Source organism: Puma concolor, chromosome A3, assembly GCF_028749965.1.
Source record: "Puma concolor isolate L17-30 chromosome A3, mPumCon1.1.hap2, whole genome shotgun sequence".
In the NCBI taxonomy this organism is placed as follows: domain Eukaryota; kingdom Metazoa; phylum Chordata; class Mammalia; order Carnivora; family Felidae; genus Puma; species Puma concolor.
The window spans coordinates 35,682,817-35,699,471 of record NC_141669.1 but is presented as its reverse complement, the minus strand read 5'-3'; the positions used below and the strand labels follow the sequence as shown (position 1 = coordinate 35,699,471).

Genomic DNA, 16,655 nt, shown 5'->3' with positions numbered 1-16,655 from the left:
GCAGAAGAAATCCAGGTGAGCATGAATGCAGTGGGGGAAGAATTCTCACCCTGACCCCAGCTCAGAACAAATGCCAGGGCCAGCACACACTCACCTTGGCCTTCTGCTGCAAGGTCAGCCTCTTGATGGAGATGAGGCTATTGGACTTGGCATCGCCGATCACCACCCACCAGCCCTCTTCACGTTTCTGCAGGGACCAAAAGCCAAGAATTTCGGCATGTAAAACTTGACGGCCATGAGACCATAGGAATGATTATAAAAGCAGGAAAAAAAAGCCCAGACAGAAAGCTTTCTAAAATTTCCTCAATTTGTTATAACTAAGATTTCAAAACTATCGAAAGGTATCTCAAATGAACTCCACTTTTAAGTAGCAAATGAACTCATTGTGGGTTCTGGCTCATTTCCTTATTTGTTCCAGAATGTCTTCTCCCATTCAGTCCTTGTCACTGAATCCAAGATTCCACTATTAGAGATCTAGCCTTTGTGGCCAGGCAGCTGAGTTCTCAGAGATCCTTTTTAAGTAAACACATATGCCAGATAAGCAAAACATGTTAACATGGAGATAAGCTGCCGACTGAGAGGATCCAAAGCAGGCCTTGCCTCTATCGAAAGCCTCTCTGCTGGCCATTCCTGTCAGAAAGCCCAGGTGTTCGTTTAAAGCACTTTCCCCAGAGCCTATTAAACAACTAGTTTGTAAAATAATACAACGTATCTGGTTTCTGCTTTCAGTCTTCAATTACTCTCTCATATAAGGAATCAGACTTTTTTTTCTGGTGGTAAAGAACCAAGTAACTGGAAGCAGAGTGGGGGGTAGTGAGAGAGGAGAGAGAAGAAACACGGACTGGAAAAACCCAAGTATCCCAGGGCCTTTAAAAACAAATGCATCTTAACAGTCATAGAGAATGACAATATTATAGAAGTGATGTCTTTAACAATGATCAGTCACCTACTAAATTGTTTTAAAGCAAAAAACAATCAACAAAACCACCCATGGCCCCAAGATTAATTCTCAGCTTTGTGTCTTGTCATGACTCTAAATTTCCCTTCCCCAGTGACAATGCACCCTTGAACTCTGTACTCTAGCCAATGGCTAAGGCCTCCAGAAGACACCTCATACCACTACTTAAAAACGGAGTTGGAGATTCCTTTTGACCATTTAAAAATCTTAGTTATATCAAACTGTCTTTCACAGGGACATTTCAAAAAGCTTTCTATTGGGTTTTTGTTTTTGTCCAGCTATGAAAACACACCTGTGGAAAGAGAGGTGCTATCACAGGGCCCGTGACCTCCTCCTCTCGCTCCAGCTGCACCAGCACCACAACTGGCCCGCCACTGTGGGAGAAGAGCAGGGCAGCACATCAGCAACGTGGCAGTGGGGTCAGAGCGCACTGTCATGTTGTGCCCAGCAGGAACCCTGGGGCAGGGCACCTGGCTGACCATGGCTCACCTGCGGATGCTGTCCTTATCCACCACTTCATAAGACAGCTCAATATTAGGGTAGCGGTTGCAGAAACGGGCCACGTCCGCGATCTGGCTATCAGACAGCTGAAGCAACGCATTTCGTTCTTCATCTTCCATCTCCATGATGTCAAAAACACTCTCCACTCCCTGCAGTGCGTATTCAGAGGTCAAGGAAGGAGAACGCATACTAATGGCAAATGAAACCTGGCTCCAAACAACTGCTGGTTCAACTCCTATGCTATCAGATCATCTAAATACACGATTTCAGAAAGAACACAGCCCACAATTGTCCAATCATCAGGCTCCCTAGTACCTCAATACGTAACAACCTCAGGGGAACCAGAACTAGAACCCCCCCTGTACTGTGACTCCCCTCCCACAACCGCCACAAGTCCCCTCCTTCCCCTAGAAACTTGGCTCAGCCACCCAATAATCCGGGTCCAGATTCAGCTCACCTTGTCTGTACAACGTTTAATATGCTCTGAGGTGAAGTGTGGCAGCTGTTTCAGGTATGAGTCCTTGGACCACATGGCTTGGGTGACCATCTGGGCCAGCTCCATAGCTGCCAGAGCAGGGCTAAGCCACCCATTGCTGGAAAGGACATCCACACAGGCCTGGATGAGCCGGATTGCCTGAACCGAGACAGGAGTGCAGGACAAGGTAGGGTTGGAATCACTACTTCACAGGCCACCACTGGCCCCTCCACTCCACACCCGCACCTGCACTATACCTTGCTAAGAATTTCCTCAGTATCCGACTGCAGCTCGGCACTCAGCTGCATGCGGGACAGGTGAGCTTGCAGAAGCAGGTTGGTCTTGACATGTGGGTCATTGAACTTAGGATTATTCAGCTTATGGGGGACCTTCTGAGCCAACTGGAGAGTGGAAGAAAAATAGCTGGTGATGAACAGGTGACCCTGCCTGAGAACAGCTCTCAGGCCCAAAGTACCACCTGCCCCAAGCTCACAACCCTTCAAAACAGAAGTGTGGGTGATGTGTTAGGATCTTCCTGTGGTGACAAGGACAACATGTGCTCTGGGCACACAGGCCAAGTTTCAACTCTAAAGATGTCCTCCTGAATCCAAGATGCCCTCACCTGCCGCAGGAGGTTATCTTCATGGTGCCGGATGGGAATGTTCTCGTACTCCGCCGCATTGGAGATGATTTCAATAAGCCCTCGCACCTTGGTCTTGGCATTCAGGGACATGCTGAAGAGCTCTGACAGCCAAAGAGAAGGAGAAACGGGAGGAGTCAAACGCAGGTAGAAAAGGAGCAGGCAGGAGAGTTAACTGGGTTACTCCTCCCGACCCTATGATACATCCCTGGAATGTGCTTCCAGGGCACTGGAAGCCCTGTGCTCTCTCATCCCAGTGGGCTGCAGACCCCTGCATAAGGCTTCTTTAGCTTGGGCTCCCCAGACACAGCCCCTGCCGGCCCCTCACCAATGGTGGTGTAGTTGATGTAATAGTAAGCAGCAATCATGCCCAGGTTCAGAGGTGCCACATCCATTTCATCCTCAATGCTGATGCACTTGGACTGCTCTAAGTCACTCAGGGTCTGCTCCACAAGCTCGGACAAGTGGTCAGACAGGTGACGATGGGAGATCCCTGCAAAGGTGAGAGAGAAGTGGGGAGTCACAGGGAGACTGGCCGGCAAAGTCTATGAGCCACAAAAGGATACCGTGCTCCAAAGTCCACTGACCCTGCAGGTTGTAATAATTGGGGTTCTGTGTCATGCGACGGTACAGAAAGGTCCAGGTGAGGTAGTCCACAGCATCCTGCTTGTTCTCAATGGTCTTGGTGACAATTTCAGCATTGAAATGGTCATGCATACAGTGGTCCAGGTGGGACTCTACTGGCAAGGGCTCATATAAGAACTTTTTGAAGAAATCCTACAGGTTGGAAAAGGACAGACAGTAATACTCAATGACAACACGGTTACAATGAAGGGCCAAAGGCAAATCAACAGGGAACGGCCCTTGTGTGACAGACATAGCTAATACAATAATGGAAGAAATCAGCTGCAGAGACAAGGTGAACTAGGTCTGGACCTGGAATGCTGGATGTGTGTGTCCGTTCCCACTGGCATCACTGGGTATTTTTATGGTGGGAACAGGGATACAGCAAGTCACACAGGCCTAACAGTACATGAGAAATCACCCAGAAGGTGAAAACCTTGACACATGGGAGTTCACAGCAGTAGCAAAAACAAAGGGCTACAAAATTCCACATGGCTAAGAGGTTTATTACCAAAGCAATGTGGAAAATTAAAAAAAAAAAACAAATAAAAAACAGAAGTTGACAGAAAAACTGTAAACAATGAAAGGCATCTATTAAAGAATCTACTCTGAGGCCCAGGATCTCAAGAGGGTGCACAAGGCCAGGACTGACCTTTTTGGAGCCCTGGCACATGATAACACAGCGCCCCTCATCATCCTGCAAAGGGCGGTTGGCATGGCCCACCATCTGAAGCACGTCGTAGATAGGGTAATCCACATACCTGGTGACAGAGAGAAGAAGTCAGGTAAAAGGTCCATCAACACAGAGGCCATACTCAGGAGGCTAAGACTACCTCAATGTCAAAGAATAAAATGTAAATATGGGACACAGTGGCAAATTACAGCAGACTTCTGTATTTACGGCTTCTTGTGCTCAGGTACTAGCTTCACTTGTTTAGAGACCATTACAGTTTTCAAGTTTAAGAGCTGGGACTCTGCTGCTCAGGGTCCTTGAACCAAAGCTACCAAGCCATCGAGTGCCAAAAGCAAGTGACTCCCTGTTAAAGGATCAAATATGTAAGTCAAGCTCCCCAAAGAGGTGTATACTTCAAGAATTCTCAAGTCACCAGACTTAAATCCATACCTAGACGCAGTTTTAGGCATTAAAAATAAGCCCGTAAATAACAGTCACTTAAAAAAAAAAGTCTTGGGGCGCCTGGGTGGCGCAGTCGGTTAAGCGTCCGACTTCAGCCAGGTCACGATCTCGCGGTCCGTGAGTTCAAGCCCCACGTCAGGCTCTGGGCTGATGGCTCAGAGCCTGGAGCCTGTTTCTGATTCTGTGTCTCCCTCTCTCTCTGCCCCTCCCCCGTTCATGCTCTGTCTCTCTCTGTCCCAAAAATAAATAAACGTTGAAAAAAAAAAATTTTTTTTAAAAAGTCTACATTTTGAGAAAAAAAATTAAGAGTTAAATCATTCAATTTTTTTCGGAGAAAAATGGATCCTTCTACATCTCGTCACCACAAAGGTATGTGACTTGGACCATATCACCTTCCCAGTCTATAAAATACACGAGTTAACTACCTAATCTCCAGCTCAAACTTCCTGGTTCTCTAACTTGCTGAAATGAGAGGAAGATCATAAAAGCAAATGTGAACCTAGGTCCTAAGACTAAAAAAACTCTCTGACACCTGGCTGTGGGGGAACCTCAGCTGCTGTTTAGTTCCCTAACACTTCTTTTTCGTAATAGCTAATTTCCAGATCTTCAGATGTTATGTTCATTTTAGGAGGAAGGTTCCCGTTAATGCACAGCACAGCTAGACTCACGCATGAATCTTGCCATTGTAGTACTGGGTGTCCATGATGATCACCAGGTGGGCAGCCACATTCATGCCCCAGCAGAGACTCCGGGAAGCTACCACCACCTGGATAGCCCCTAGATAGTAGAGAGAAGAAGACTGAGTGCAGGGCTCACTGGGAGCCTCCTTCTGTGCAGATAGGGGCTTATCCTGTGCTAAGTTTCAGAACTCAGAGCAAAGTGTGCTGGGAAATGAGCCCTAATAATGGCGATGGGTTAACACAGTACTAGAAAAGGGAGCTCTATGCTGCTGTTGCCCTGCTTGGGGGCCTATCCTAGAGGAAACAAGGTAATCTTGGAACCGAATCCGAAGCCCAGAGAAAGCCAGGCTTAGCCATCTGCCTGACACACTGGCCTTGTTGACTAGAAAATGCTAACACCAACTCATTAATAGGCTGGCTCAGTACACGGCAGCAAAACTGAGCTGAGTGTACATCAAACCAAATAGATTCAAGGGCCAAAGAGTGCCAGTAAGTGGTTCTGGCAGGAGCAACTCCATTGCAGCCCCAACAAAGAATGTCAGAGTGACAATACTCTATGTGAAATGCCAGACGTCAACGAGGGACAGTGGCACACAGGCCACCCAAGGGAGACTCTACCGTTTACTACATCTCTAAGGTCTAACAACCTTGGCGAATCTGGTATCCATAGAAAACCAGGTCTACTGGTCAAAGGTCTAGAAAACCAGGTTCTGAAGTAATACAACCGTATGTGCCTGTTTTCTCAGCTAGCCAGTAGGGATAATATCCTACCTATACCACAAGGTTACTGGGAAAATCAAATGAGATAATACGTAAAACAATCAGAAAAGTATTTTGAAGGTGGTTAAGTGTGCAGTAGGGAAGTATCACCCACATCCTAAAGTTCCGTTCCTACCACCTGTGACACTCCCAGATACAATCTCCCTCTAGGCCACAGCACTTTTTTTCACCTGAGCTGAAGAGCTGTTCTACCAAGCGTCGCTCCATGGGGCTGAGCCCCTCGTGCAGGTAGCCCACTCCATTTAACAGTGTTTCCTTAAGCGTGCTGTCACTTAGTTTCTCCAGGTACGGGATCAGATCCTTCTCCGTGCAGTGCAAAAACCTAGGCAGCACGGGCACTGATTTAGCTCAGAGCAGTTCCAATCCCTTGCAAGACCCTTCTAACTGTGCGGTTGCCCAGCCCCTGGCCCCAATGGGGCTAACCCTCACCCTTATAAACAGAACACTCTTCAGGATCAGCCAACCTCACTGACCCAACTTCCCCCCCTCCCCCGCCCCGCCATCCCACCTCTGCCGCTGGATATCTGCTGCACATGTGGTGAGAATGTCAATTGCAGTGAGGCGGGTCTGCTTTCGAGACGGAACAAAAACAATGACAGGCTTCTTGGGAGAGTGTTTGGTGATAGCATGGTACACGGGCTTGGCCATGGAGAGCAGGCGAGTTTGTGTATGGCTAATGTTGAAGCCCTGGAGACCGAGGAAAACGAAAAGACAGAAGTTACAATACCTGGTACTTCAACAAGAGGCCACGCAGGAACGGGGAGAGCGGGCCCTACCTGGATGTGCAGCTCCAAGGGCACAGGGCGCACGTTAGGGTGGAAGTTGAAAGTCGAGGTGGCACTGCACCCCAGCCAGTGGGCCACATCCTTGGCATTTGAAAGCGAAGAGCTAAGTGCCACAATGCGAATGGGTCGCTCAATCTGGGAGGAGATGTAGCGCATCCGGGAGCAGATCACTTCTAAGACAGGCTGGGACAGAGGCGGGGAGTCACTAGGGGCTCAGGCTCTCTTTCCCCATCCTCCACCCTGACTTAGGCTTTCTGTCTAGTTCAACCACCTCAAAACCATCACCTAACTCTTCCTTCTAATTAAGGGCTCTCCAATCTTTGGTTACCTCCTCCATAGCAGCCAATCTTCACTAAGCAATGCTATTTTCCAAGAGTACTACAAAAAAGGCTCACAACGTCCTTTTGGAATAGGGTGACAAGCAGAATCCTCCTGGGAGAAGCACCTAGTCTATGGCCTCAGACCCAAACCTAACTCCCCAAAGCTAAGGACACTCAGCCAATCGCAGCCCCTCCAGTGTGCAAGGTTAAGCCATACCCCATTCTCGCCCCCGATAAGGTGGACTTCATCCACCACGAAGAGGTTGATGTTCTGGACATTCTTGCGCTGCTTCCACCGCCGAGAAAGAATGTCCCACTTCTCAGGGGTGCTGATGATGATATTGCCCTTGCCCAGAAGCTTCAGGTCCGTGCTAGTCTCCCCCGTCAGGAGCACCACCTTCTTGTTGAGCCTGTCCTGGAACTTCTCATACCAGTCCATGTAAACCTGGCACGCAGGGAGAGGAAGGGCAGCAAACATCAGGCCATGACAGGCATCGTTTCATTTGTAATGAGAACTGCCTGAGAAGCCAAATAGAGAGACCTGATGGTCTGTAGATTTCAAGCTACCTTATAATCCCACACTGACCTTTAAGAGTATTTTTCTTTAGGACACAAACTGGGGACGTGAACAAAAGAAAGCAAAGGGTCTCGCCCCAATTAACCCTGCAAATTTCAAGGGCTTAGAAAATCTTGATCAGGACTCAGATAAAAATAGCTTCCGGGAAAATTCACACGTGACACAGCAGCACGCCACATACCTGCTCTGCCAGAGCCTCCATGGGAGTGATATAGACACAGCGTCCCTCTGAGTTCTGCAGCAGCATCCGCAGGATGGCAAATTCCGCACAGATGGTCTTGCCGCTGCCCGTGGGGGCCCCCACGAACACATTGTCATCACTGTTGTAGACGGTGTTGAACACTGGAAGCCGGCAGAGCAGCAGTGGGAACATCAAAGAGAAAAGACACTCAGACCACTCCTCAGAACAGGACACCCGGAGAAACTCAGCCAGTCGACTGCCAAGTGCCGACAACGAAGGGGGAGGCATTAGGGCCTCTAACTGCAGCCAGCCTACTACACTACACCTCTCCCCTCATGCTCTTCCTCTCACACACAAGCAACAGGCGAAGAGCCCAAGACCAAGAAGTCCAGTAGCAGGGAGACCTGCAAGATGGCAGAGAAAGTAGACCAAGTATCCGGTGCTTCTCTGCCAGTCTTCTCAGGGACCAGGATACGGAACAAAAAGGAACTGGCTACCATCATCTGGCTACCCTCCGACACTCTCCTTGAAAGAAGGTAAAGCCTCAGTCCTGGCATCAAGACTGGTTAAAGTCAGTTGGGGGGGCACCTGGGTTGTTCAGTCGGTTAAGTGTCCAACTTCGGCTCAGGTCATGATCTCACGGTTCGTGAGTTCAGGCCCCTGCATCAGGCTCTGTGCTGACAGCTCAGAGCCTGGAGTCTGCTTCGGATTCTGTGTCTCCCTCTCTCTCTGTCCCTCCCCCGCTCACGCTGTCTCTTAAAAATAAACATTAAGGGGGCGCCTGGGTGGCCCAGTTGGTTAAGGGTCCGACTTCAGCTCAGGTCACGATCTCGCAGTCCGTGAGTTTGAGCCCCGCATCGGGCTCTGGGCTGATGGCTCAGAGCCTGGAGCCTGCTTCTAATTCTGTGTCTCCCTCTCTCTCTGCCCCTCCCCCATTCATGCTCTGTCTCTCTCTGTCTGAAAAATAAATAAACATAAAAAAAATAAAAATAAAAAAAAATAAACATTAAAAAAAAAAAAAAAAGATTGGTTAAAGTCCAAGTTCTGTTTATTAAATGATTCAGTTGAGGTGCCTCTCTGCCTAGCTTCCTCATCTGTAAAGCAAGACACTAATAATAGTACCACAAGTAGTAAATCCCCCATAGGATCAGTGAGAGGAATAAAAGAGAAAATAACCAGATGTACTCAGCCAAAGTACTTAGGAAACAGGACATGCCCTGTGAACATGCCTGTTATTTAAAACGACAGACAGGGGAGTGCCTGGGTGGCTCAGTCAGTTGAGCATTCATTCGACTCTGCTTTATCTCAGGTCATGATCTCTCAGTCTGTGGGTCCGAGCTCCGTGTCAGGGTCTGCGCTGACAGTGCAGAGCCTAGTTAGGACTCTCTCTCTCTCTCCCTCTCTGCCCCTCCCCCTGTGTGCGCTCTCTCAAAATAAAAATAAACTTAAAATAATGCATTAAAAAAAAATGAAGGGAAAGGAGGCTTCAGTCAACACTGCACATGTTGCACACACGAGCAACAGGAGCACAGATCCAGCCTCCTGAGTCTGAGAAACAGCAATGCATCATAATGCACCTTGTTCTGACCCTCCTCAATGAGCCAGGCAAATAAGCAAAGGAAATCTAAGAGTAACCAAGGACTGAGAAAGGAAGAAGTCCTAGTGTGCTCCAACAGTTGCCACTGATGAGCTCCCACACCTACCCGAGCGCCCTACGTCCCTTCTTGCCACTGAACATATCTGTCTCTACAGAACCTTTAAGGTCCTCCAGAGGAATAAACTGTGTGGGGATGGAAACACCTACCTTGGGTCTGGATGGGGTTGAAGAAAGGAAATTTATCCTGGTAAAGGCTCTCAAAAGCACTGTTTCTCAGGGCAGACACGGGCAAAGGCTGAAGGTCCAGAAGCTCGGTTGGAGGTGGGTACTTCTCCGGTAGGATCAGGTGCCGGAAGGAGACAGGCAGCTGGGTCTCACAAGCTGCCAGAACAGAAACGGGAGAGGTCATAAGCACTCCTCTCTTTACCTAATGACCCCTCAGAGCCCCTCCATGCACACTGAAAACCCCAAAGCAGCAGCAGATAGTATCACTCTGACCCCACAAAGTCCAGTCCAGCACAAAGTGAAAGACACTCTTGATTCCCCCAGAAGACCTGTCCCTATGGGACCATACAGAGACACACTCACAAAGCCAGCGGTCAGACACCACTCGGATGAAGTACTGAGGGGGCAGCGGTTCAAAGACAGGAACGAAAAACGTAATGAGGTGCTCATCCTGAGCATACTTGGCCTTGAGTAGAAAATACTCGTGGTGGAGTATCACCTCACTGTCTACATCCTCCACCAGAATCCAGAATGCCTCTGACGAACCATGGACCTGTCAACACAAGCACAAGTAAAAGGAACACGAGCCAGCGTGGACTTGCACCTCCAATCCAGCTCTCCTCAGGGGCATTTGCGATTAGTCCCTCCGCCAAGCAAAGCCTTACCTTTTCATCCCACTGGAAATCCGGTGTAATGGTCAGCTCCACTTTTAGGGTGGAGCGTGTGATAGGTTGCAGGTGCACCGACAACTCCAACTTAGGGAAGAGGTGGACGTACTTGTGGATGGTCTTCCCCATCTTCGGCATGCGGATAAGCTCCCCTAGAAGGACAGGAGGGTACGGGGGCTGCAGCCCAGCCTTCCAAGCACAGCTGCAAACCGGGCCTTGTGGGCAAGTGGCAGAGTTCGCTCTGGCGGGCAGACTCCTCCTCCCTCCACTCTCAGTGCAGTCCAGAGGAGTCAAAGTCCCAGGACCAAGAGCTAGCCACGTTACTTCAGCAGAATAGGAGAAGTGAACACAGGACAGTAGGGCACCGGGCCCCGGAGATGGAAAGCAAAAAGGCTTAGAAAGATTTCTGAGCAGTAAGGACAAGGAGGATAGCTCCCCACATACCAATCTCATTATGATTCAGGTCATACAGACGCTCGAAGGGGAAGTTTTTCTTCTCAATCTTCTTCACTACCTCCTCAGGGAGTTTCCGGAACTGGCGCAGAGGACACATGGACTGCCACCTAGCCAGGAAGGAAACATTAACTGTCAGTGCCCTGTGAAACAAACTGCCTTTGTCATGGCTTTCAATTAGCTGTGACCACACAAAACAGTCATTAAAGGAAGGCATCTGGAACTGTACCAGCAGTGAGACTTGAAAGCCATCACTCATCACCACTCTCCTCCCACCCCCAGGCTCCACCTCAAAGGGCCCTCCCTCTTGTCAACTTTTAGCCAAGTTCAAGTCCCATTTCATGAGTGAGGACCAGAGATAAGAGCACTCCCAGGCTTCCCCACGACATCCTCAGCCTGGGGACCTTAACTCATGGTGACCGGCTCCCAGCCCAGTAGGTCCTTACATGCGCTTGTCAATCATCTTGCAGAGGTTCAGTGTCTTGTCTGTAAGCTGCGCCCAACCTCGATTCAGGACAATTTCAAAGATGGCACGCATCAACCTGCCAGCCGACTGGGAAAGATAAAGCATTCCCTCTGTTAAGTCCCCACCACCCCCAACCTAATGAAGCCACTCGACACATGGCTTAATTACCTCAAGCTCTGATGCAATCGGTCACACTTCTCAAAAATAAAGTCCTCTGTAATTACTCCCCCACCCTTTTTAAAGACTTTTTTAAAGTTTATTTATTTATTTTGAGAAAGAGGGAGAGCAGGGGAGGGGCAGAGAGAGAGAAAGAATCCCCATCTGTACTGTCAGCACAGAGCCCAACACAGGGCTCAAACTCACGAACTCATGAGATCATGACCTAAGCCAAAATCAAGACTGAGATGCTTAACTGACTGGGCCACCCAGGCGCCCCTGCCTTTCCCCTTTTAGGTAGCTGATGTTTGCTGAATGCAGAATAGTTAGAGAAGGGCAGCTCGAGCTTACTGTACAGCATCTTAACCTAATATCCATTGCGATTTTAAGGTTCGGCTCATTTAGCACTCAGGGTTCTAGCAAAAGCCAAGGATGCTAATGACTTGCCCTCAAAGGTAAAGACGAACTGTAGCTAATAGAACCTTTTGCCATTTCTGGACTTACAGATAAGCCTAGCCGTAGTGGAAAGTCACTCTCTGTAGGGAAGCAGACATTATGTCTTGTGGCTCTCCCTATGGAACCTGCCCAGCACTCTCTCTTAAGGCCCTACCTCTCCTCACGCTCAAGATCAGTGACACAGAGTGGCTATGCCATATGCACATAATCAATGAGCCAACTAGAACAAAACTTGGCCTTCTCCCCTCCTCACTAGCGTCAGCCTGTTTTTTCCAAGACACACAAGAGCACAAGGGACTGGAACTGTTTAGGCCTCTTCTCCTGGCAGCACAACTGCGCTCTCACCTGCGTGACATACACCATGTCTGCCATCAGCGCAAAGCCCTCCAATTTCAGCTGTGAGATGAAGGCTTGGAGAAGCACATTGATCTGGAAAAAAGCAAGGTCAGCAAGAAGATGGCCAGTCATTGATGGTGCAAGAAGTGAATCACACTTCTGCTCTGGGATCCATGGATCATGCCGAATCGGATCCACAGCTCCCGCTTTATAGGCATTAAATAACTGCTACTCCACATAAAGAACATGTGCAAAGGATGCCAAACCCAGGAAAACTGAGCAAGTCATCGAACATGAACGTAGATTCAAGGTTCACTTTTTACAAAACCATCCAATCCTTATGCCAAGCAGAGGAGTGAGCTCACCTTTGCACTGGGTTCCTCAATGCTCTCCTTTACCGGGATGGGCACCCTCTCCAACAACTTCTGCAGCTCCAGCTTCTCCTCCTGCCACAAGAAGGGAACTGGTCAAGGAAAAGCCAGGTGACTAAGGAGAGAACCCACCCAGCGACTCAGCAGTGAGTACCAACCATCTGTCCCAACACGCTGTGTGGACTCACCTCTCTCACAGTGATGTTCTTGAACTCTGAAGACAACGAGAAGACTCTGAAAAGCTCAATTTCACTTAGGGTGGGCTTCAGCAGCTGGTTGTAGGTCTGTACTGTGTCATTGGTGATGTAGTAGTGGCTGGCTATACGGCCCAGTTCTGTCACCTATGAAGGAGGAAGACTCAATCCAACGGTGATCGTTAACAAGTGGCAACCTCTCACTGTAGACAACAGGTGCCCACTGGAGGAACTCACAGCAACAAGAGTTTCTGGCCCGAGCACATGAAGAAAGATGGCACAACAAACTGACCTATGGTGAACTGATGCCCACACAGAAAAGACAGGTGAATGAGCTGCTTTGACTCAAGTGACAGAAAGCAGGCACCCTCAGGTTCTACTATACCATCTTAGAGGTTCCTAGATTCAAAGGGCACAGTCTAATCCCACCTGTTTTTCTACACAATGGGCAATTACACAGGCAGTGCTCAAATCAAGAAAACAATTTAAAAAATTGCCTGAGATCACCACTTTTACTGAGACCTGTGGCTCAATCCCTCAACCCACTCACCTGGAAGTTGCCTGTCTTCTTGTCATACTTGACCAGATTGTTCTTATCCAGCATCAAGGCAGCGGTATGAACCAGATCCAGTCGGCGCTGGTCCAGCAGGGGATCTCCCTTGAGGTCATCATGAGAGATGCCATAGAGGGTTGGGGATCGGAGCATTCGGATATACAGATAGGCATATCCAAGCCAGTTCACCGCATCCTACAAGAGAAAACCCGCTGGTCTGAGCATGGAGAAATTATGTCCAAATGAAAAGCTCCCAGAGATCACTTAGAAATTAATTCCAAGGACGCCTGAGCGACTCAGTCGGTTAAGTGTCTGACTCTTGATTTTGGCTCAGGTCATGATCTTACAGTTTGTGGGAAGGAGCCCCAAGATGGGCTCCACGCTGTCTCCACGCAGTGCAGATTCTCTCTCTCCCTCTCTCTTGGCCCCTCCCCTGCTCGCATGCACATACTCTCTCTCAAAATATTTTTTTTTTAATTTTTTTTAACGTTTATTTATTTTTGAGACAGAGAGAGACAGAGCATGAACGGGGGAAGGTCAGAGAGAGAGGGAGACACAGAATCTGAAACAGGCTCCAGGCTCTGAGCGGTCAGCACAGAGCCTGACGCGGGGCTTGAACTCATGGACCACTAGATCATGACCCGAGCCGAAGTCGGACGCTCAACCGACTGAGACACCCAGGCGCCCCTCAAAATATTTTTTAAAAAAACAGAGAAATTAATTCCCAACTAGAAGAATGTATGTTGTCTTCTGAAGGTTTCTAGTATCTTATTAGAACGACAGAGTTCTTTCTGAGATCTTGGTAACAAGGGGAATTGTCAGCCACAGAGTTGCCAAGCTTCAGAGAGACTGCTTACATTGAAGATGTGGGGCACAGGGTTGGAAGTCCCTACGCACTGGTGGTCCACAACACCACAATGGAGACCATCCCACCGTGGTATCTTGGCTTCTCTGGAGAAGGCAAGACGCGTGACGGGCAGAGCCCTTCCCTACCTTGGCATTCTGGACATTCCCCAGCACGATTTCCGCATTGAGCATGTCAGGCAACTTTGATACCATCTGGCTCTCAATAGGAAGTTGCTGATTGAGGAGGGACAGGTAGTACTGTAGCTCCCCATGAGACGTGATGAGTATGCCTTCACCCTTGGTGTCATACTGGGGTCTTCCAGCACGTCCCAGCATCTAGGTCAGAAACAGGTTGCAAACCTTTTAAAAGAGTTATGGCCACAGAGCCTACGGTTTTGTTCCCAGACTTCTACTTTACAGAACCCCACCTTCCATCTGCCACTTTTTTGGCCTCTTTGCATAAATTTTATACACAGGATACCTTTCCCCACTGAAAATAACCTCAAAGGCTCTATACCTGCAGAATGTCCAGTGCCCCCAGTTCTGTCCAACGCCCCTTCTCTGGACTGTACACCTGGGTGCCTTTGATGATGACTGTATGTGCGGGGAGATTCACACCCCAAGCCAGAGTTGCTGTGGAAACTAAAACCTATAGAAGCAAAGCCAAGGTAATAAAGAAAAGACGTTACCACCACAGGGTTAGTATCCCCAAGTTCTCTTAGAAACTGGCCTTAGAGCTTCTAGCAGGAGTGAGGTGGGTCCCACACTTGTCAAGGTAACACTGGAATAAAGAGGAAAGGAGTCCCTTGGTTCCTCGTCTATTCAATAATTAACATTCCACAGTTCTCGAGATACTTAAGAGGTAGAACTGTAGACTAATATTAATCAACTTAAAGTTACCAGACAATTAACAATACACCCTGAGAGAGAGAACATACGAGGTCCTAACCTTACGAGGCCCTGATTGGTGACATCTGGAGTCACTGACACGCTTCCTTTGTTATGCTTCTCAAACGCTTTCCTAAAATCACTCATCTTCCCTGATGCAGTAGGTGAAGAGCTGGGAGAGGTGGCCAAAGTTCTATCTACTGTACCTCCCACAACCCTCTAACCTGGTTTACCATAAGGTACTGGGTGCAAACATGGCATCTGACACCTGAGGTCTTCTGATGCCTACACTTTGCCCGCACTCACCTGAATGTGTTTATCAGCAAAAAGATCCTCTACAAGTGTCCGGTCAACTCTGGTCATGCCTGCATGATGAATAGCAAAGCCATATGGCAGAAGATCCTTCAGCTCCAGGTTCTGTGGAACAGAAAAAAAACAGGTGAGGAGGTGAGCCTCACTGTGGGAACTCCACAGAGACTAAGTAGATCTCTTCCCTCGAGACCCTGCCCCTTACCTATTCCACAGAACCAGACCCAGACAATCAACCTTCACCTGTGTGAAACAACAGCACCATGATGCAGTTGAGGACTGTCTGGACAACCTCGGATTGAACCAGTTACCAGGTAGGAAACAAGAGAACCGGGCCTGTCTCTCCTCACCTTGCACTGCTCAGCTTCCGTCCGAAGGACTTCTGTGGAGGCTGAGCCCTCTCTCAGAAACAGACCCAGAGTGTCCTTCTCTAGGCACATGTCCCGGATGGCCCTGGCCGTCTTCCCAGTCTCCTTCCGGGAGTGGACAAACACCAGCACCTAAGGAGAAACCACAGTTTGCCACAGTCAAGAGACGCAGCTACCACTGTCACTCCTCTGGCCCCATGGCGCCGGCACCAGGAAGCAGAGGCTACACTGTTATGAGGCCAGAAACCCCAAGAAGAGCAATGGCAGGAAGGTATACTGATTCAGAAGCACCTCAGACCCTGTGTGAATAAAGTACAAAGTACAGTGGCAGAGTCCTGTAGCTGGGAAACTAAGCTAACTCTTAGCATCCTATCTTTAAAACCACATTTAAGTAGAATATAGATGCAAATTCAGAACTCCCAGTAATAAATCTGTGTTCAGGCACCTGACAGGATTCTAAGTCACCTGAAGAATGTGCCTGCAAAGTAACAGCTCATATACTGTATTCAATGATAGGCACTAGCCTTTGTAAAAGGACTTAGGAAGTCTCAGTATAGACTAGTACCATTTGGTAGGAAATAAAGTCCTCCAAGTATTTAGTGCCAAGCAAAGATTTGTCTCGGGGCACCTAAGTGGCTTAGTCGGTTAAGCATCCAACTCAGTTTCATTTCAGCTCGGTCATGAACTCAATTTTGTGAGTTCAAGCCCCATACTGGCAGCGCAGAGCCAGCTTGGGATCCTTTCTCTCTCCACTCTCTTAAAATAAACTCACTTAAAAAGAAAGAAAAGATTGGTCTCTTCATCTAGATTCATAGGCTTTTTTTAACAGATAAAAAAATATACACACCCTTCCACTTTCCCTTGGTTTTTGTCTTGGTTAACGTGACCAAATGGTGTTTAATTAAAAAAATATGTATTTTCTAATAAAATGTCCTCTTTCACTAGTTTTTAGTTTTCAACTTTATTTTCACTGTAAGCCAGCCAAATCTTTTATGGAAGGACCCTTGATAATGTAGAGAGACAGACTGATTATCCACACCTGGGGATTTCTTTTTTCGGAGTTTTTAAATTACAAATTCAATTTCCTTAATGGCTATGAAACTATTCAGGTTA

At 48.3% G+C, this 16,655-nt stretch overlaps 1 protein-coding gene across 1 annotated transcript in view; it reads right to left on the bottom strand.

Annotated features, from left to right (window-relative positions):
* SNRNP200 (small nuclear ribonucleoprotein U5 subunit 200) overlaps window positions 1-16,655 on the bottom strand; it is a 29,090-nt gene that overhangs the window by 446 nt on the left and 11,989 nt on the right. Inside the window, exons 17-44 of the mRNA XM_025927314.2 lie at window positions 15,525-15,674; window positions 15,172-15,282; window positions 14,495-14,626; window positions 14,125-14,313; window positions 13,129-13,326; window positions 12,573-12,725; window positions 12,379-12,459; window positions 12,023-12,106; window positions 11,046-11,152; window positions 10,591-10,709; window positions 10,144-10,298; window positions 9,842-10,031; window positions 9,461-9,634; window positions 7,657-7,817; window positions 7,116-7,343; window positions 6,570-6,761; window positions 6,302-6,480; window positions 5,964-6,115; window positions 5,002-5,110; window positions 3,851-3,959; window positions 3,162-3,351; window positions 2,903-3,067; window positions 2,557-2,678; window positions 2,192-2,335; window positions 1,917-2,093; window positions 1,448-1,608; window positions 1,251-1,332; window positions 95-187 (exon numbers count right to left, since the gene is read on the bottom strand). Coding sequence (XP_025783099.1) covers window positions 95-187; window positions 1,251-1,332; window positions 1,448-1,608; window positions 1,917-2,093; window positions 2,192-2,335; window positions 2,557-2,678; window positions 2,903-3,067; window positions 3,162-3,351; window positions 3,851-3,959; window positions 5,002-5,110; window positions 5,964-6,115; window positions 6,302-6,480; window positions 6,570-6,761; window positions 7,116-7,343; window positions 7,657-7,817; window positions 9,461-9,634; window positions 9,842-10,031; window positions 10,144-10,298; window positions 10,591-10,709; window positions 11,046-11,152; window positions 12,023-12,106; window positions 12,379-12,459; window positions 12,573-12,725; window positions 13,129-13,326; window positions 14,125-14,313; window positions 14,495-14,626; window positions 15,172-15,282; window positions 15,525-15,674 — 4,107 coding nt within the window. The remainder of the gene's footprint in view (window positions 1-94; window positions 188-1,250; window positions 1,333-1,447; window positions 1,609-1,916; window positions 2,094-2,191; window positions 2,336-2,556; window positions 2,679-2,902; window positions 3,068-3,161; window positions 3,352-3,850; window positions 3,960-5,001; window positions 5,111-5,963; window positions 6,116-6,301; window positions 6,481-6,569; window positions 6,762-7,115; window positions 7,344-7,656; window positions 7,818-9,460; window positions 9,635-9,841; window positions 10,032-10,143; window positions 10,299-10,590; window positions 10,710-11,045; window positions 11,153-12,022; window positions 12,107-12,378; window positions 12,460-12,572; window positions 12,726-13,128; window positions 13,327-14,124; window positions 14,314-14,494; window positions 14,627-15,171; window positions 15,283-15,524; window positions 15,675-16,655) is intronic.